Source organism: Lutra lutra, chromosome 13 (genome assembly GCF_902655055.1).
Source record: "Lutra lutra chromosome 13, mLutLut1.2, whole genome shotgun sequence".
NCBI classification, from domain to species: Eukaryota; Metazoa; Chordata; class Mammalia; order Carnivora; family Mustelidae; genus Lutra; species Lutra lutra.
In genome coordinates this window covers 87,633,852-87,654,979 of record NC_062290.1, presented here as the reverse complement: position 1 = coordinate 87,654,979, position 21,128 = coordinate 87,633,852, and the positions used below count along the sequence as shown (strand labels likewise).

General features: G+C 47.7%; 1 protein-coding gene across 7 annotated transcripts in view; it reads right to left on the bottom strand.

The window, feature by feature from the left end:
* Positions 1-21,128, bottom strand: part of GARNL3 (GTPase activating Rap/RanGAP domain like 3) — a 143,662-nt gene that overhangs the window by 114,293 nt on the left and 8,241 nt on the right. For all 7 annotated transcript variants that reach the window (XR_007122267.1, XR_007122266.1, XM_047699901.1 and 4 more), the window contains exon 2: positions 12,633-12,803. Coding sequence is in view for 5 of the 7 variants with exons in the window: in XM_047699899.1 (XP_047555855.1) it covers positions 12,633-12,803 (171 nt within the window). In the remaining 2 variants the exon portion in view is untranslated. The remainder of the gene's footprint in view (positions 1-12,632; positions 12,804-21,128) is intronic.

Genomic DNA, 21,128 nt, shown 5'->3' with positions numbered 1-21,128 from the left:
ATTTGTTGTTGGGATTTGCACACGTTGGTACCCGTGAGCTCGGAATCATTCACATATACTGCCGTTGAGTAGCCTTCTGGATTACTGAGCCACTGTTCTTCCAATCTCCTACTGTTGGACATTTCGATTGCTTCCAGTTTTTATTTTTTATTTATTTATTTTTAAAGATTTTATTTATTTATTTGTCAGAAAGAGAGAGAGAGAAAGCACACAAGCAGGCAGAGAGGCAGGCAGAGGCGGAGACAGAGGCAGGCTCCCTGCCGAGCAAGAAGCCCGATGTGGGACCCTATCCCAGGACCCTGGGATCATGACCCGAACCGAAGGCAGATGCTTAACTGACTGAGCCACCCAGGTGTCCCTGTTTCCAGTTTTTAAATGGCGCTGTAACCAACATCCTTTTACGTCTCTCTTCTGGTACAGTGGCAGTCATGTCCCCAGATGACACACCCAGGAGTGCAACTGCTGGGTCATAGGTGCATCTTTGTTTTTTCTACACACTGCAGATTTGCTTTCCAAAGTGAGAGGAGCCATTTATTCTCCCAACTGCAGCCGGGGAGTCATGGGGGCTCCGTTTCGTCGTTAACACTTGCTGTTGACAGGAGCTGGTTTTGGCCAGTCTGAAGGACAGGAAATAGTGTCTCACTGAGGTGTGGCTTCCATCTGCCCTCTCCTGATAACACAAGAGCTGGGACATCTCTCCTTTTGCTTCTTGGACACAAGGGCTAGCTGTTCTGGGATTTACCTCCTCCCGCTTCTTCACCCACTCCCTTTCTGTAGGCTGCTGGTCTTTTCCTAATTGATTTATAAGAATTATTGGGATGTTCTGAATACCAACTCTTTCTGGTTAACAAATCACAGATGTCTTCTTCGAAAAAGCAGTTTTTCTTTTAAAAATCTGCTCCCAGTATCTTTGATCATGCAGGGATTTAAAAATTTGAATATAAACATTTTCAATCTTTTCCTTTCTGATCTTTGTTCTTCTGACTTAACTAATCCTTCCCCAACACAACACCTGTCTCCTGTTGTCCCCTGCAGAAGTTTTAGTTTGCTTAAAAAAATTTCATCTAAATATATGGATGCCCAGTCCCCACCCCAAACCTTCTCCATCAGAATCTTCAGGAGTGGGATCTAAGCACCTGTAGTTTTTTTTTTTTTCCCTTTAAGATTATTTATTTATTTATTTGACAGAGAGAGCACAAGTAGGAAGAGCAGCAGGCAGAGGGAGAGGGAGAAGCAGGCTCAGGAGGGAGCCCGATGTGGGCTCAATCCCAGGACCCTGGGATCATGACCCGAGCCGAAGGCAGATGCTTAACTGACTGAGCCACCTAGGCGCCCCTAAGCACCTGTGTGTTTTTTTTTAAATATTTTATTTATTTGTTTGACAGAGATCACAAGTAGGCAGAGAGGCAGGCAGAGAGAGAGAAGGGGAAGCAGGCTCCCCGCTGAGCAGAGACCCGATGCGGGGCTCGATCCCAGGACCCTGAGATCATGACCTGAGCCGAAGGCAGAGGCTTAATCCACTGAGCCACCCAGGCACCCAAACACCTGTATTTTTAACCAAAATAAATTCCAAAGGTGACTTGAGAAATGCTGGCAGACGCATTTCCTATCCACTGGATGCCTAGGGAAGGCGTCTCTTCTACAGAACCCCATAGAAACAGTCGCTTCTGCCTCTTTCACTGGCTCATTCTTTCTCTTTTTGTTCCCAAACGTGAAGCACTCCCTGCAGTCCATCTTTTGAAGGACTTGTGCACTTTTATGGCATCAGTATTACCGACAAATCCCAAATTTACACTTTTGGGCTTGCCATATGCTCAGTTACCTTTCTTGCTTCTCCCAGAAGTGTCAGGAGGTGAGTGTGGTTTTTCCGAAACTGATCCAACAACGTGGTTTCTAGCTTCTGTCAGCACTCAATTATTTTCACAGTCTCCAGGCTATGGAATGAATCACCGTTGACTTCTCCCTTCCGAGCTCTATGGACAGTCCTCGTCCATTGCCGGTGATCGGCCCCCAACCTCAGCCAGCCCGGTCCGTCCATCTGACAGGTCCTCATGGTCTGAATCCCAGATGCCAACAACGGCCTCATCAGTCTTCCTGTCTCCTCATCATCCAATCTCAGGGTGGAAGAGACTTCCATCTCCACAGACTTACAGACCACCTGGGGTCTAACCCGTTACCTGCGATTGATACTTGAAAAAGAGCTACCCAGTCTGTCCTTACACACCATCAGTGATCACAAACACAGTATGCCCCAAGGCCCTCCATTCAGGCTCCAGGAGTGAATTAAAGTCCATCACACCTGGATTTCTACCAGCTGGTCCTACATCTTCACCCTCTCCTTCTTCTTCAATTTCTTTAACATCCAATACCACCCCCAACCCCCACCACTGTGGGGTCAGGCATGCTCCCCTCCCCCTAGCACTTCAGCCACTCTGCCTTTCTTCCTTTGGCTCATGAGCAGCTTCTGGGCTTCTCATCTTAGGACCTGGACTGCGCTCTCCAAAGTCCTTCTTCCTGGCCCATCCCCTGCTCCAGACTAGAAATTCTAAAGAAGGCGTTGGATTAACACCTGCCTCTCCCACTAGAGTATAAACTTCACAGGGGCAGGCTCTCCCTTGGTTTTGCTCCATGCACCTAACATAATACCTGGCACAGAGTCAGCTCTTAGTGGGGTTGTACAATAATAAATGAACGAGTGAATGAAAACAAGCCAGCTCACTCTTCGGGTCCAAGTAAAACAAGTTACGTCCACTTCTATAGGAGAGCCCTTCAAAGATCTGACGAGAACCGTCATGTCTCCTAGGGATTTTCTTCTTTACAAGGGGCTCAGTTACGCAGGAGGGTAGGGTGAGTGAGACCGTGTAGGGAGAACACAGAGGCTGCTTCAGAACTTTCTCTAGGACCGGGCCTGAGAGCACCCCCGTGTGCTCTCAACTTCACTGTCAGTTGCTGTTGGAAGCGAGCTCCATGAGATGGCATATTCATGAAATGTATTTTGAGTCAGACATAAGAATATTGTAAATGTTTGCCTCAGGTTAATATCAGAAAACTCATTTCAGAGATTAATACGATGCCAGTCATAGGAGCAAACAAAGCAAATGCTCCGCGAGCCCACACAATGGAAGAACTGCGACCTCATTCACTCGCCGTCAGTTCATCAAGCTCACGTCTCCCGTGCCTGGCAGGTGGCGTATTTCAATAAGCAGATGATCCGATTCAGCGCAGGTGACCGGCCCCTAACACTAAAGAGCGGATCAGGTGTAAAAAACAAGTGGATCAAGTGTAAGTGCCGAGTGAGATCCGTACCGTTCATTGCATGTAAATTACAGCACGAAAAAATTCTTTAAAAATGTCATACAGAGGGCGCCTGGGTGGCTCAGTTGGTTAAGCGACTGCCTTCGGCTCAGGTCATGATCCTGGAGTCCCGGGATCGAGTCCCGCATCAGGCTCCCAGCTCCATGGGGAGTCTGCTTCTCCCTCTGACCTTCTCCTCGCTCATGCTCTCTCTCACTGTCTCTCTCTCAAATAAATAAATAAAATGTTTAAAAAAAAAATGTCATACAGAGAAAACACAGAACCCTGACCTTAAACTTACATAAATATCTGTAGGAATAGAGAAATTACGCATGCGGAAGTGCTGCCTATATTTACTTAGCCCTGTGAAGCCCACCGTGAATCCACTGCTGGATAACTCCTTCGTGAATCCTCAGTTCTACGACTGTAAAATGGGGCTTGAATAAGGAATTAATTCAACAGATACCGATGACCATGGTACCTTCCTCATAGGGCTGTTGGGTTTAAGGAGGAAACACATATGAAGAAGCCCTGAGCACGATTTCTAGGTTAAGCCCAGTAACTACTGGAATAAACAGAAGTTGGGCGCCTGGGTGGCTCAGTGGGTTAAGCCTCTGCCTTCTGCTCAGGTCTTGATCCCAGGGTCCTGGGATCGAGCCCCACATCGGGCTCTCTGCTCGGCGGGAAGCCTGCTTCCTCCTCTCTCTCTGCCTGCTTCTCTGCCTACTTGTGATCTCTGTCTGTAAAACAAATAAAGTCTTAAAAAAAAAAAAGGAATAAACAGAAGTTGTGTTCCACGCCTCTCATTAAGAAGATGTGTATGTATGCTTGGTAAGAACATGGGAAGAACAACACAAAGAAAAAAGAATCTCTTTGTGACAAGCTAGAATTTGTTGTAATCTAAAATTTTCATACTGGGTGCCTGGGTGGCTCAGTCATTAAAAGTCTGCCTTTGGCTCAGGTCGTGACACCAGGGTCCTGGGATCGAGCCCCACAATGGGGGCGGGGGCGGTTCCTGCTCAGCAGGAGGCCTGCTTCTCCCTCTCCCTCTGCTGCTCCCCCTGCTTGTGCTCTCTCTCGCTGTGTCTCTCACTGTTGAATGAATGAAAGAATAAATAAATAAATAAATAAATAAATAAATAAAATTTTCACACTTTAGGAGCATAGCTGTCAGGGAGGAAAAATTTTATCCCTGTATTCTCTCAGGTTCTTCACCAGAGGCCTATGAATTAACCAAACATCTAGCTTAACGAAGCTCGATCAACAGAAGTCAAGGCATACAAGTTTAATTTTTAATTTTACATGCACAAGGGCACCACAGAGGAGAAAATCCCCCAAAAGCAGTTAGACTCAGGGGTTTATATACCCTTTTAACAAAGGGCAACAAATTGGGAGAATTGACTAAACAAAAGAAGGATTTGAGGCTTCTAGGAGTGCAAATCATGGTACGATAAGTACATGGGCAAAACTAACGGTAGATACAAGTTCTTGAGTAAGGCTTATTTATGCAAACTCATCTTGGTGCCTTCTCTGTCTCTGGGGATAAGGGTTGTTGTTCTCCTCTAGGTACAGGAGAAGAGAGGGGGAACCTTTACAAAAGGAAATTTATGACCTGCTTTTAAGCAGATGGGGGCGGGCAGAGAGTCCTTCCTGTGTTTTTTCCGCATTGCCTTCAGCTCAAACTAATCTTTGTGCCAAAGTAGCTTATTTTCGGGTGGCACATTCTGGTCCCCTTCATAGTCCATGCCAATATGTGAAAAACTCTTAGTCTCAAGCATAGAAATAAATACTGGAACTGACTGAATTTTACCTTGAGGTGACCTAGGAGAGGGGAGAGGGGAAGCCCAGGCTACATTTTAAATGATCTCTGTTTTCTCCTTCTGATTTTCTGGACCAATTTAGGTCTACTCCACGCTTATCTGGGTGCAGTTTTCCTGCAGGCACGTTCAGACCACATAGCAGAAGAAAAGCAGCTTACTTTGTGCTTTTAAGGTCAAACTATTTTCTGAAAGGCTTTTGAAAATGTTGACTTCACTAAGCTGCTCTGATTCTGAGATAGTCTACGAAAATGAGACTGTGAAGCCAAGGGTAAGAAAGAGCTTTAAAGAAAGTGAAGAAACAGATAACCCAAACTTACAGAAATGTAGGAGGCAAAATATTTTAATAAGAACATTTATCACTATAGGAGATGACAAGAAAACGAGTCTGCTTCCAAGGCCAAAATGGGACTTGTAAAAATGAGTGTTAGCTGGGCGAATTTAGGGCAGGGCAGCTGAAACTATTTCTTTTTGCTCCGTAAGAGCAACGATTAAAAAGAATAATACTATCAAGTCACTATTTATAGTGTGTCCTTATAGTGTTCTGCACTGTACTTTGAGACGAGGTGAGCACCAAAAATGGGTTGCTGGCCCTTGAGGACTATAAAATTTGAAAGAATAGAAAACCCGAATAGTCAGAGGAATACAATTCTTGGCAGTGGCATAACCTCCTTAGGAAACCTGATGGCTTTTAGCTGTTCTTCTCTGGGGGCTGTTGAGCTCCCATGGTGACCAGGGCACACCATGGGCAAGTTCAGCTCCTGGGAAAGGGCCAGGATGTCCTGGCAGAGTGAGATCATACTCCTCCTGGTTCTCAGATCACACGAAGCAGCGATACAATTTTCAACTTGATGCTTGATCTCCTTTTGATTCAGGCCACCACCCTCCCTAGGGACCGCCCTGCTCCTGTGCCTTCAAATACCACCTCTGAGCTAATAATCCACCCCCCATACCCAAGCTCCAATTTGGATCCTTCTCTCCAACCGCACACTTGGACTAAGGGTGGGCTCTAGTTCCACGGACAGCCGCGCAGTCCCGGACCACACTCACACCGACTCCTGCGTGCGGCTCAGCCCACTGTCCTCTTTTCCTCGGTCAGTCCCTCCAGGTACAAGGTTCAAGGCGATCACCAGGGTCTGCCCTCACATCCAGCATCGGGAGGGTTGCCCGGTGCCTTTCCTGCTGCCTGCACAGTGTTGCTTCTCAAAGTTGTGTGTCTGTATCCGTGCACTTGCATTTTGTTCTTTGAAGAGAGAACACACTCCCTTGGTTCAAAACCCACAGAGCCTAGAAAGTTGTACAGGGAAAGCCTCCCTTTCTCTTGCCCCCTCAGATCCCTGTTTCCTCTTATATTCTCCGAGAGATGCTGAGCCACTGACAAAGAAAAATGCAAGTTTCCTTTTCCCTTTTCTCCAAACAAATGGTAGCATGCGATACACAATTCTACTCCTTGTTTTTGTTATTTTTTCATTTAGTGTATCTTGGAGATATTTCCAGATCAGTACCCAAAAAGCTCCAGTATTCTTTCTTATGGCCACAAAGTACTCCGCTGAGTGGATACATCATATTTTATTTAACTGACTCCCCTTAGGTAATGGTTTTCAGTCTTCTGCTACTGCCAATACCACCGCAGCGCCCAGGCTTGTCCGCCAGTTTGCACCCATGGGCGCATGCAGAATTCCAGTGTCAACCAGTCCCTCGAGGCTCCTCTCTTCTCCGCTTCCATGTTCTCTGAGTTCGTCAGACCCTCGTCACTGCAGACAGAAGCCTCCTAGCCGGCACCCCTGCTCTATCACCCTTCAACTTGACACCCAACAAGTATTTCGTGAGCATTTTCTATGTGCCCGATGCTCCGTTAAGACCAGGAAGAATGAGCAAAGCAAACCAAACCAGACCCTCACTGATCCTTGCCTGTCTCACCATCGTGGGAGCTGTGGGAGCTTATCCGTAAACCAGAACACTCTCTTCTCCTTGTTTGGAATCGGTTAAGACTTAGGGATAGGAGTCAGGCAAATGGAAATCAAGTATCAACTACCTCCCTGTCAGAAGCTCCCTGGCAAATGTGGCTGAGCCTGACGGCCAAAGGGGCTTCGTGTCAGTCCCCCATCCCTCCTGGTCAGACTATGGAAGAGGCCACTTGGGGGCTACTTGCCTGGATGGCTGTCAGGGGAACTGCTGTCTCGGGACCGTCGAGCTCCAACAGGGGAGACCGAGGCAGGCGGGCCTCTACACCTGTCTCCAGAGGACTCGGGTGTGTTCTTCCAGATGGAAACAAGAAGGGAGATAACACCCAAGCTCTGTGCGCAACCACATCCCAAGGGTGAGAGGGGACAGGAGAGAGGGACAAGTCAGCGGTCCAACCCCTTTCCTCCATGCAAGCGGAGCAAGAGGACAGGGGAACAGAATTTCCCCCAGCTGGAGACCAAAAAGCTTACTTTCTAGCCTTGTGTTTTAAGTTTAAGTGGCCCTTCATTCAGGAACAAACTAGGTCTTTCAGGGACTTTGGAAGCTGTTTTAAAATTGTCCAAGTACAAAACTGCCTGATATTTGTATGATCCCTTGAAGACAAACTCTTCCAAATACACGCCAACTTTCCTCAAAAGATCAAAAAGTAAACCACTGCCAATTCAGCCTCGTGAGGGAAATGAAGTCTGAATTACCCGTTGTAAGAAATCCAACTTTCTGCTAGTATATTGTCACGAATCAGAGTAAAAGAGAATTAGCAGATAATTCAGAGGGGATTAAAAACTTCAAACTTTCTTCCTTCCCCTTCCACCTGACGTCCATCTAAGGCAGAATGGCCTTGAAAACCATCTTTCTAAGAGCATTTCTGAGTTCTCCCCTAATGTACTGAACACATCTCGGAAGAAATGTTACCACATTCCCGGTTGGTAATGGTCCCGAAACAAGGTTATGAGTTGGGAGAAGTGAGGACTGCAGAGTCTGGAGCTCGGCCTCCCGCCTGCCCCTCCCAAGGGAAATGGCCTTATTGTCACAGGTGCTCTACACCTGTCTGATCAGCACATTCGGCTGTGGGACTGCGGCTCCCTCTGCAGAGCACTGGTTACGCCAGACACCATGCAACCACCTGCATCCCACCACAAGGGATTCCAAACAAATAGGTTCCATGAGCCCTATTTTTTTTTTTTTAAACTTCCTAAGTTATTTTTGTGATCAGTAACAGAACACTCCACATCTTGAAATCCCTCCAGGGGCTTCCATGACCCATCTGAATCCTGTTCTCCTACCTCCCGACACCTTTTCTCCTCCAAGGCTGCTCTGCTCACCAGGGCAAACAAGAACCAGCACTTTTCTCCCTCATAACATACTCGCCCACAAAACCAGGCGTGGACGCGTGGCCCAGACGTCCCCCATGGTTCTTCTAATGAATGGGAAAGATTTTTCCTCTCAAGTTTCGTGCTCCCTGAGATGTCACTCGTTACATGGTGACAACTCATGGACAGTAGGAGACAAGGAGGCCAGCAGAGAAGCAGGGCTAAGGATTTGGAGGACGTGAGAGTGAGAGAGAAATGGATTGGCCTGGCAGCCCTCGTGTCCTCGGATCCAGCCATCCCTGAAGCCAGATCCTTCCCTTTCCTTAGTTCGGTTACGTGAACCCAGGCAGTCTCCTTTTTTTGGCCTGAACTACTTTGAGTTGGATTGATTTAACTTACAACCAAGAAGACGCAGCCTGGTCCATCTCTTACCTGGCTCCTAACCTCGTTGCTGTATGCAGCTGTGAAGTTAACTTTGCCAAAGCAGGGCTCAAACCAACACTTGGGCATCTCAAACAACACTCAGAGGATCCCCTGTAGGGATCAAGTACAACATCTTTTACAACATGCCCCTCAATCTGGCTTCCAGACTTCCTACTACTGCCCTGCACGAGAGGCAAACCAAAATCTGGCCATCTAGAACATCCTCCTCCCATCTCTGCCTGTTAAAAGGTAGTCCCAAAAATGAAAAGAAGGAAGGGAGATACTCCTTTTTCAAGGTCCACTTCATGTTACCATCTCTGAAAAGACTTTCCTAAGCATCTTTTGCCCCCAGAGATGTAACTGTACCCTTTTTTAGTACTGATGGCATTTATCTAATGATCTTTGTCTTATTCTATATTGGATTTTGCATTGTCTCATCTCAGGGCCCTCTCATTAATGGCAAGACCAACCACTCAGTTGCCCACGTCAAAACTCCGAGGGTCACTTACTCACCCCACCGCCCACACATGTTCCACTCTAGTCTTCCTCGCTAATATTTCTTGAATCAATCCCCATGGTTCCTGCCACTCATTAGAACGCTTATATCTCTTCACTGGCCACTCTAATAGGGTTCCCTGCCACCAGCCTTATCCTGCTGCAACTTAGCTGCCCACTGACACCAGTTATTTTTCCAATTAGCAAATCTGATCATGCTATGGCCCAGCCTACAGACTCAAAAGCAAACTTCTTAGTGGGTGGTTAAGGCCTCCCACTCCCCAGTGGTTAAGTAGGCTTCTGTCTACCTTCCCAGGCTCACCACCCACCCCTCCTCAAGCAGCACTGGAGACTGTTCACAGTTCTCTAAACAGAGTGCTTTGATGCTGCTGGCCTTTGCACATACGGTCACCTCTGTCTGGGAAGTCCTCTCCCACCGCTGCCTGGTAAAGCTCTATTCCTTAGGTATTCCCTCAACTGGGAAATCTCCTTGCACTGCCCTAGGGAATAGCACTTTCCTCAGCCCCCTTCATCTCGAAGGAGAGACTTTCTCGGCATCCCCAGTGCCTAGCACAGGGTTCAGCAGAGCACACAGATGCTCAGTGAATTGTCTGATATCAGAATCTGTCCAGATTGGTGTCCCGCAAGATACTGTTGTTATATTCTTCACTTGAACATGTGTGCATATACACACACACACATTTATACCAAGATGCCTTGTGGACGCCTACATTGCATAAACACTTTGCTCCTGATTGCATGGCTGAGCACCCTGAGGTTAGCAGATCTGCACTGGAGCTAGACAAATCTAGGTTCAAAATCCCTGCTCTGTCACTTACAGGCTGTGTCTTGGACGTGTCTCAACCCTTCTGGACTTCAGTTCCCTTATCTGTAAAATGGAGCTAACAGTAGCCACCTCATCGGGTTTTTCATGAAGACCAAATGAGAAAACGCATTTAGAATTTTTGCACACGTGCCTGGGACATGGGGGATCAATAAATATTGCTGAATGAATGAGTTAATGAATGAATGAGCGGCCCACAGAACGGCAGTGGTTCTTGCAGACACATCTTTCTAGCCCGTTTTCCAGAGGGAATCCAACATCAGACTCCCGGTAAATCAGTTTCAAGTCCGGCCCCTGAGTCTGGCTGGGGTCCAGTCCTCGATCCGGACTCGGTTCACTAACCCCTTCTCCCTGCAGCCCAGGCAGACGGGCGGCCGCCAATCACCACAGCCCGGGCCCACCCTTAACCAGACAACTTACCAATAGGGCCCTCCAGATGCCAATTTGGTTGCTTCCCCTGCATCTCATAGGCTCTCTCGCAGACTGCGCCATGCGCGCAGAGTACTGTGGGACTTGTAGTCTAGAAAAGAGGCGGCACCAGAAGTGCCGCCTGTGGACCAGCTCCCGCTAGGAGCTCGGCAGGACTGCAGAGGGCCGTCCTCTCACCCTCGGTGGATGGCGTCCCTGTCTCACTGCCCTTCTTGGCCAGAGACAGTTCATTCTGCCCAGATAACTCAGTATTTACTGAAATTTTAGGTTTCAGTTTCAGATTAAATCTCCTATTCTCATTAGGGCCATTTATGGAAGGTGCGGTGGTCTCTCCGAAAAGCCCTAGAAGAATCCACGACGGAACTGGCAATCATGAATTTTTCGAAACGATTTGAACCTTGTACTTTTTTTTTTTTTTTTAGATTTTTTAAATTTATTTATTTGACAGAGAGAGATCACAAGTCGACAGAGAGGCGGACAGAGAGGGAGAGGGAAGCAGGCTCCCTGCTGAGCAGAGAGCCCTATGTGGGACTCAATACCAGGACCCTGAGATCATGACCCGAGCCCAAGGCAGGGCTCAACCCACTGAGCCACCCAGGCGCCCATGAACCTTGTACTTTTTAAACTGCATCAAAGCCTTCCACTGCCTGAGTTGGAAAGTTCAGACCCCCTTGGTGAGGCATACGAGCTGCTTCTAACTTCTGTATTTATTTACCTCGGGTCGCCTTCACAAAAGCAGCATTTCTCAGCTTTGCGGCATGTATGAGAATCACCCGGGGAGCTTTATAAAGGTCTGGTATTTGTGTCTCACCCCAGAACCTGGAATCTTGGAGAAATGACGCAGCTCCCTTGTTCTTAAAGCTCCTGGGGTTGATTTTCACATGCAGTCAGCGTTGAGAACCACTGGTTTACACCTGTCAGTGCTGCTGAAACATACTTTTCATGGATCTTAGCCTTAGCTCTGTAGTTTCCTGTTCCAAGCGGTCTCTTCCCCTGTTCCTGTCCTGGCTACAGCTTATCCTACCAGGCTGATCTCTGCTGTTACCCCTTTCCTCTCCTGAGCTCCAGCAGAGAACTTACTGCTGAAGCATTTTATACTGGGTTCTTTTCAAGCAGGTCTGGAGTTATCTGGTGACCTGTGTGTGTCTTCCTGGATAGGCCATAAGTTCCGTGAAGGCAAACACACGAAGGAGTCCTTTCACCACCTCCAGAGCCACTGAATCGGAATGCGGGGGGCTGTCAGGTGATCGTGATCCCTGCCCCCAGCTATGAACTAGTTTCACAGAAGCACTGGGTACAGCAATATTTGTCACACTGAATCGATGAGGCATCTCATTTGTTCATAAGTCAATCATATTTTTGCATCTACTTGCTTCCCTGGGGAACTAAGCTCCTGGTTTCGTACTGTCTTCATTCATTTATTCATTCATCCAGCAGATATTTTTGTACATCATAACAAAGGCCCGAGGAGTCAGGAGTAAACAGGAAAAGCATTTACCACCCTACGGGACTTGAGTCCCTATTAGTTATACTATCCTTATTATTATCACTTCCTCTAAATAATATTGGATTTTTTTCCCCTTGTAGATAGGATTTGTTATTCGAGGGTAAGGACACTGTCTTATTCTCTTATATCCCCAAGATGCTGCTGGCACACAGAAGGCATTCTCTAAATGTTTACTGAATCAAGGTAACACATTTCATAGCACTCGTCACGATTTGTTAGTATGCATTTGCGTGATTCTTTGATGAAGGGCTATCTGTCCCATGAGCTGCAAATGCCCTGAAGACAGGAAATGAATCTACTGTGCTCACTATGCCTGACACAGGGCCTGGCCAGAGTGGTGCTCCATGACTACTGCCAAGCAAATAAAGAAATACACGAGGAAGGCATCATGGAGAACAGAAAGGAAATCTCTGAACCAAACATCCACTGCCCTCTCCCCTCCCCATTCTCCCCGAAAAGGTAAAAAGTATTTTCTTCCTAAGCACGAAGGGATTTCAGAATAGAGTGAACATGGGCCCAAAAAGATGATGTTTCTTCTACTTACTTACAGGTTGACCTGGGACTCTACTTCAGGGTCTTCTGTTGGCCATGATTGCAGAGGCTGGATGCCGAAGGACAGAGACGACTTGGCTTTCCACAGAAGGGTTTGCGCCATCTGACTCCGACAGGACCCCTTGCTCAGCGGATCCATCGGTGGGCCTGGAGGCTGAGGCGCCGAGCTGCAGCAGAAGGAGGTGGGAGAGGCACTGAGAGCAGAGAAGACGGATGGCCGGCCAGTCACGGGCCGATGCTGGCACTCCTACCTCGAGGCCAGCCCTATGAGGAAGTCAGGAGGAGCAAAGCCAAGGCCCTTCCAAGACCTGGATGCCCCCCCACCGCCCCTGAGACTGCGCAGAGCGATACCCGCGCATGCTGTGGGGAAGGAAGGCGTGTGTCCCCGGGGCCCAAGTCATCCTGTCCCCTCCCTCAGTACTGAGCGACGTCATCCACAAAATCAAGTGAGTGGGGTCCAAGGTAAAAGGAGGACCAGTGAGCACTCAAGCCATCACAGACTCATTCAGGATGGCAACACTCATTCAGTAAGAGTTCTCTCGGGAGTGCTTTTGGAGATGAGCTAGAGGGGGGACCTCCATCACTACGTGAATGCAAGGGTGCGTGGATTTCTCTCCTTATTTCCAATTAAAATATGCAAGAAAAGCTGTCAAAAGGGCCTACACTGGCAACGACACTGTAGACAGAAAGGACCAAACTGACCCTTCGAGACCAATGGCACATACAGTATGCGAGCAGCAGAGGCCTGGAGGATAAGTAAATGAACTGCCTGTGAGAATAAACTGAGAAATGTGTTCTGGCAACCTGCCTGCTCCTTTCTCTGAGGACACAGTGAGGAAGGTGGCAGAGGTGGTTCTGGGATGAAGGGGCTGCTTCGTTAGGAAAATGCAGGCATCTCAGCTCTGGACTGGAATTATTTTCTCAGCCAATAAGCAGCCTCCCCTTCTTCCCTCACCACCCCCCCACCCCGCCTCCAGTGCCAGACAATGAACAAACTAAATCCAGTTCCTTGGAAATGCAAAAACAGAAATCAAAAGCCATCTTTGAAGGCACTTTGGTCAAAAGGGACACACAGCTCAAGCGGTGTGATCCCCGAGGAGGAGGCACCTGCTGAGGGAACCACCATCCCGCCTCGGAGCTGGGTGCCAAGGGAAGGGAGTCTCCGCCCACTCCCCAGCTGCTACCGTCCTCCCAGCTAGGCTGCGGGCATGTTCCAAATGAAAAAAGTTCTCTGTTGCCAGGCCCTTCTCTGTTGCCAGGCCCGTCTGCCGTTCCTCTTTGGGCCTGACCCAACTTCCCCCAGGGCCTGCTGTGGGCCCGGGAAGCCCCCGTGCTGCATACCTGAGCCAGACTTCCAGATCATCTCACCCTAAGATGGCTTGAGGCTACTGATCTCAGCAGCAACTGGACAGACAACAAAGGTTCAAGCTTTCCACACCTGACCGACGTCGGCAAGAAGCCAGGTTCCTGGGGTGTTATCAGTCGTTCTCTACTTCGTGGGACACCCCGTCTGCCCCACCCCCCAAGTGTTGTGAAATCCAGGCTCCCTAGAGTTTGCAGCTGCCCAGGCAATCAACAAACCAACCACAAAGCAGGGCTTCTGGGTTAGGGATAACTTTTTGTTTCCTTTTAACCTTCTAGATTTTTAAAAAATTACTACCACTCCTAACAACAACAATAATAATAATACATGCAAAAAAATTATTAAGAAAGTGCTCCTAAAAAAAAAAAAAAGCCATAAGGGAGTGGGGGAAGCAGGGCGAGGACGTATGGTTTCTTTGCAGGCAGAGTCCTCTGTGGGGACAGCTCCGGTTTGGGTGAGCTGGGCTGTCCTGAGTGGCCACCTATAAAAATAAGCAACGGATACATGGGCAGAGAGAGGTGTGGATACATGAAAATACACGCTGATTTCCAAGACTTAATACACGTGAAAAAAGATCTGGAACATCTCATTCAGAATTTCTGTATCGATTACATGTTGAAGATAAAATTCTAAGAATATTAGAATTAATTTTAATGTGGCTACTAAGAAATGTAAAATCACCTATGTAGCTCGCTTTACATTTTGGACAGCATCCCTCCAGGCACACAGCCTGAGATAAGGTGCGGAGTGTCACAGTGGGGTCGGGGGCGGGGAGAACGAACCCCCAAGTATGCATATACCCAGGGCAACTACAGGGAAGTGAGGGCTGGTGTGGGTGCCTGAGCCAAAGCACAGGCACCGAAGAGTGGAGGGGAGAAGCAGCCAGAAAAGGTGAGAGCACCTGGGGGGATCTGACAGTGCCCAGAGCATCCCTACCTCCGCTCCCTTCCCACCTCCCATTAACATAGCGGTGCACTCCCTAGCGCTCCGGTCTCTACCTATCTGTGATGCTCTGTGTGACCTATGTCTGGAGACGGCGCGATGTTCCGTGACCTGCTTTCCTACCTAAACATAGTCTTTTTTTTTTTTTTTAAGATTTTATTTATTTGACAGAGAGAGATCAGAAGTAGGCAGAGAGGCAGGCAGAGAGAGAGGAGGAAGCAGGCTCCCTGAGGAGCAGAGAGCCTGATGCGGGGCTCGATCCCAGGACCCTGGGATCATGACCTGAGCTGAAGGCAGAGGCTTTAACCCACTGAGCCACCCAGGCGCCCCTAAACATAGTCTTAAAACATCTCTGTACATCAGTCACTACAGGTACATCTTTTTTTTTTTTTTAAGTTTTTTTTTTTTTTAAGATTTTATTTATTTATTTGACAGAGAGAGATCACAAGTAGATGGAGAGGCAGGCAGAGAGAGAGAGAGGGAAGCAGGATCTCTGCCGAGCAGAGAACCCGATGCGGGACTCGATCCCAGGACCCTGAGATCATGACCTGAGCCGAGGGCAGCTGCTTAACCCACTGAGCCACCCAGGCGCCCAAAGTTTTATTTAAGTAATCTCTACACCCCACCTGGGGCTCGAACTCACGACCCCGAGATTGAGTCGCGTGCTCCTCCGACTGAGCCTGCTGGGTGCCCCTACAGGTACAACTCTAGAACGAGAGAACATTATGTTTTGCTTACATTCCACCTTTTCACTTATTTTAAATACTTAGGTTATTTCATTGTCTTAGCACGTGATTCTCCAACCCTTGAATCTTTAAAAGTCTGTTTAAAGAGGGCCGCCTGGGTGGCTCAGTGGGCTAGGCTACCGCCTTAGGCTCAGGTCATGATCCCGGGGTCCTGGGATCGAGCCCTGCATCCGGCTCCTTGCTCAATGGGGAGCCTGCCTCTCTGCCTACTTGTGACCTCTGTCTGTCAAATAAATAAATAAAAAAATCTTAAAAAAAAAAAAAGAGAGAGAACTAGCCCTGTTTAAAAGTAAATAAAATAAATAAATAAATAAAATTTAAAAAAATAAATAAATAAATTTTTTTTAAAGATTTTATTTATTTACCCGACAGAGTGAGATCACAAGCAGGCAGAGAGGCAGGCAGAGAGAGAGGAGGAAGCAGGCTCCCTGATGAGCAGAGACCCCGATGTGGGGCTCGATCCCAGGACCCTGAGACCATGACCTGAGCCGAAGGCAGCGGCTTAACCCACTGAGCCACCCAGGCGCCCCAAATAAAAATTTTTTTAAAGTCTGCTTAAACATACCTAAATGCTAGTTCTTTCAGACTTTGCTACTATTTACTTCTATCCTTTTGCCATAACTTTACTCGTGGAGTTTCATTCTTTTCCATCCTTTTGGCTAATTCTTGAACTTCGTTTTCTAGCTCTTCTGATTCTGTCCCATCACTGTGAGTTTTAATCTTTTTATTCACTTGTTATGTTTTCTTAGTCTTACCTTCCCAATTTTCAAAAACGTATGTGCCTCTTCATCTCCTGACATTTTAGCTTTGCGGTCTCACTGCAGGATATATCTAGCAGCTGAGAAACTTCTTGGAAGGATGGCAGAGCACGTGTTCATTGGCAAAACTCCTTGGAACCCGTGGAGATGAGCAAAAATGGCTCAATATATAGAAGAAACTTGCTGAAAGAAGAGAATGGCTCAACCCCACGCTCTGAGGGTCTGCTGTGTACAATCCGTGTAGGGCAAAATGAAAGCGACCTCCGAGTCCCAGGCACCCTGGCATCCGGCAAGGGACACGGGCAAGAATGCTCGAAAGGCCTGACAATACCTGATTTGGAGGAATGAGGGCTGGAAGCAGGAGCAAGACTGGGAAGAAGCTGTTTCTTCTTCTCTCTCTCTCTTTTTTATTCCCACTGCCCCATGTGCTAATAAGAAGGTGAAGGCGAGAGGAAAAAGTGAACCCTGGGAATCATTTGACTCTCTTGAAAGATATTAGCCAAAGGGACATTTGAGTCCACCAGAAGAAGATGCTTCGGAAATCACTCTGACCCAGACTGTTTTTGGAGGGGCCTGTTTGCTCTGAAGTGGAGGGTAGGAGGAGGGGTTGGAAATTTGATGTGAGTCCTGCCATGGGCCCGCAAGCCCCACAGGCACAGGAACCTGGCAGATGGGAGGGAAAGCCTGAGGAGAGAGGGAGAACAGATGGCACATTCCCACTTGCCTCTGGACCCTTCCCGCTTCCCGAGGAGTGTCCGGACCGGCCTCTAGCTCCAGCTCCGAAAGAGAAGCTTCCCCATTGCTCAGATGACCAGGGATGGGGGGGTCAAGGTAAATCTGCCCCTGTCGTTAATGGGGAAACCCAGACCTAGACGAGAACTGCTTCAATTCCAGAAGGAACATGCGGGAATAAACTAGCACAGGACTATGAAAAAAGGTTTGCAAAAGGCAGATGAAGAGGACAGACCAGAAGATTTTTTGACACGTATTAGAAAGGAAAGGCTACAAGGTCTCAGGTCTGGCTCCTTCCAAGTGGCCAATAGGCCCCTTGGTACAAGCGCCTTCTGCTGCAGAGCTTCTGCTGAAATCCCCTGAGGAACCCGGACACCTCCTGGGAGCCACACCCACTCCCCTGCATTCTTGACCTTGTGCGTTGGTCCATGCTCTGACTGCTGGCTGAAAGCAACCTTAAACCAAGTGCAAAACATCATTCTCGCCTTTCTTCAAACCAGCTCCGCGACCACAGGAGCAGAGCTCGGGGCACCAGAAGGCAGATTCGCTCTGTCCCCAAATGTTATGCATTTGTTTGCCGGTACCTTGTCTCCTCCCTCCACTAGAATGTTCGCTCCAGGAGAGCAGGAACCCTACTTGTCCTAGTCACGGTGTATCCCCAGCGCCTGGCACACAGGAGTGCCTGATGGCTGCCGAATGAGTGACTGTGTAAGCGCCAAACTGGGAGGGAAACAGTATTTTGGAAAAGGGAGACGATGTCAGACTGTTTTGGTGGCTCTTGAATGAGGTCACTGGTGGCTTGAGTCAGACCGCGGCGGGACCTGCTTTATTTCTTTGCCCGTCACTGACAGGCAGCTACTTTGTGAGGACTGTGACAAGTGCATGGAGCAAAGACAGTCCATCTGCAAAACATCAATCCAGGCTGAGCTACGGCCCTGACACTGGAAAATACTTACCGGTTAGCAGGCCTTCTAAAGACACTTTTCTTCCCCGTCATCAAATATTCGAATGTCCTAAGTCCCGTCTGTGCTCACTATAGACTCGCTGATACGTACAGTGCGCTTCAAGCACCGAGCTGTGGCCTGATTTCTCGTTTTTACCTCCGTACGGGAACCTTCACCAGCATGCTACTGACTTTTGGTCAATGTGTCTAATTTATTTTTCCCGTGATTGGGGAAAGGTGCTGTCTGCGGCAGACACTGCGGAAGGCCTTTTCAGCCCCATTCCAGGGCACAAAAGTTAGAAAGCTAGAACGTCAAGGCTCTACCCTTCTTTGCAGCTTAGGGTTCTGGAGATGAATTAAGACTCCGCACATCAGATGCGCCCACGAGAGCCTCTCACTCAGAACGAAGCCTGGCGGATTCACAAAGAGGATGCAGGGCGCCATCTTGCTCCTGTAGGTCGTGACGGAGCTGTGGTGGTTCCGGAGTCAGTGACTTCTTGATTCCATGGCTTTCTGGAGCCGCAGTGGCAGCTTTGGGATCAAGGCAGAGTTGGTAGCGTGGCTCTGCGGTCAACTCAGGGGCTGGGAGCTTCCTGCCCCATCAGCTTCTGGTAGAAATGGCAGCCTTCTCGGTCATGGCAGACCATGGTGGTTTCTGGGGCCTAGGAGTCATTCCTGGGAGGCTCAGACTAGAGTCTGCTTTGTAAGCACTTAATTCCCTATGTCACTACTAAATTGCATTCTGCTTATACTAGGTAGAGTGGTTCTGTGGTGAGCAACCGATTCCTGACCGGTAGTCTTAGAGCAATCTTTGCCAGACTGGATTTTGAGCTTAACAGCTCATGGGACCCTGTGCGGAGCACACAGTGGGGCGGGATTTTGTTCTGGTGGGTGTGCAATGGTGGGCACATCCTCCAGGGGCAAGAACCAGAGGCTACGTACTTTTCTGGAATATGTGGAAATCTTGCCTTTTGAATACAAAAGCGAGCTTGCTTGGTTTCTGCTCAAACAGCAAAGACGTGCCAAAGGACAACCCAAAGACCGGGCGCTAATTGGGGATGCTTCTCGGGTCACCGCAGGAGCGGGGGACCATTATGCTCGGCCGGCACTGCCCAGCTTAACGTGGCTTTGCACCTGTTCAAGTGTGCCGCCAAAAGCTCTTGTCTCCAGAAGTGTGCACGAAACACAAAAGAGTGGAGAAGTACTGGTCTAACCTAGAGATGCTTTCACATCTCCGGGAATAGAAATGTTACTGAGTCTCGAAGGAAGCCATGCTGGCACGCGCTGAGCTGACTGCCAGAATGCACTTTCATGTGCTGAGCCCAATCTGTCTGATTATCCTTCATACCCACCGTGATTTCAGGTCGAGCCCAGGGCCATACGCAGAGTGGAGTGGGCCGGATTCCTTTTTCATCTGACACGCTTTCAAATGTGGGCAGACAGCTATTATATCCTCTGTGATTTTTCTCTTTTTCAAGTAATACCTCTCCTTCCCCTGCTGAAATCTTTCCTCTTTACTCACATTCCCATTGGATATAAACATCTTTATGAAACAAAAGTGGAAAACCCCGAATCAAAACCAAATAAAACCAACAATTTTTCGACTCACAGCCCCTCCGCTCCTAAGAAGAGCTGACTAGACTGTTCCCAGTTCCCTTTCCTTTATCTCCTGAAGCCTGGCCAGTGAGACTTTCCTCCTCACTGTTCCGAAGAAATAGCTCTTGTCAAAAGGCCACCGAGGACCCCATGATGCTAAACCCAATGGTCAAGTTTATGTTCTTCTTGTTTGACCTATCAGTAGAATTTGACACAGAAAACCAGGCCTCACTGTTTTTTTTTAAACTGTTAATTTATCTTGATTTCCCCAAAATAAAAAAAAAATTAATTACATCATGTATCCATGACACAATGTTTTCACGTTTAAGTCTCAAAGTCTAAATCTTTTTTTTATTTTTTATTATTAATTTATTTTTTTTTAAAGATTCTATTTATTTATTTGACAGACAGATCACAAGTAGGCAGAGAGGCAGGCTGAGAGGGAGGGGGAAGCAGGCTCCCTGCGGAGCAGAGAGCCCGATGAGGGGCTCCATGCAGGCTCGATCCCAGGACCCCGGGGTCATGACCTGAGCCAAAGGCAGAGGCTTTAACCCACTGAGCCACCCAGGTGCCCCTCAAAGTCTAAATCTTACTTGGGGTTTATGAGAACAGTTAATAAAAGTCCATCAAATCATAGTCGTCCTTCCTAATAAACCTAAGTGATTTCTTTTTCCTAAAGTCTCCTGGTATCTTTTTCTTCCCCACATTTTTTTCCTTTCCCTATTTCACTATGATTCACAGTCACACTATGGGACAAACAAAAACTCTGATGAGCTCTTTCAAAAACTTCCTACCTGAACTCCGTCTCTGCACGGTCCGCTGCGGGAGTCACAGACCACACGTGGCTACTGAGGACTTAACATATGGCTAGTCTGGACTGAGGTGCTGCGAGTGTAAAATATGTACCAGCCAGAATTCAAAGAAAGTACCGAAAGAAGAAGTAAATTATCTTCCTTATTTTTAAAACTGATTACCTGTTAAAATGGTCACATTTTAGATATATTGAGTTAAACAAAATAAACTATTAAAATTAATTTCACCGGTTTCTTTTTACTTTTTAAGTTATGGCTCATAGAGGGGGTGCCGGGCTGGCTCAGACGGTAGAACATGCGACTCTGGATTTCTGGGTCGTGGGTTCAAGCCCCACGTTGGGCGTGGAGCTTACTTTAAAAAAAAAAAAAAAAAAGGTATGGCTACTAGAAAAATTTTAAATTCTATTTGGAATTCTATACACTTGTTATCACCAGAAGCCACCTGGTCCTTTTCATTTAACACATATGAGCATCCTAAATATCTTTTCAAGTCAGAGAACAGAGACTGGTATCTATCTTTTTATTTTTTTTTAAGATTTTATTGATTTATTTGAACAGAGAGAGAGAGAGATCACAAGTAGGCAGAGAGGCAGGCAGAGA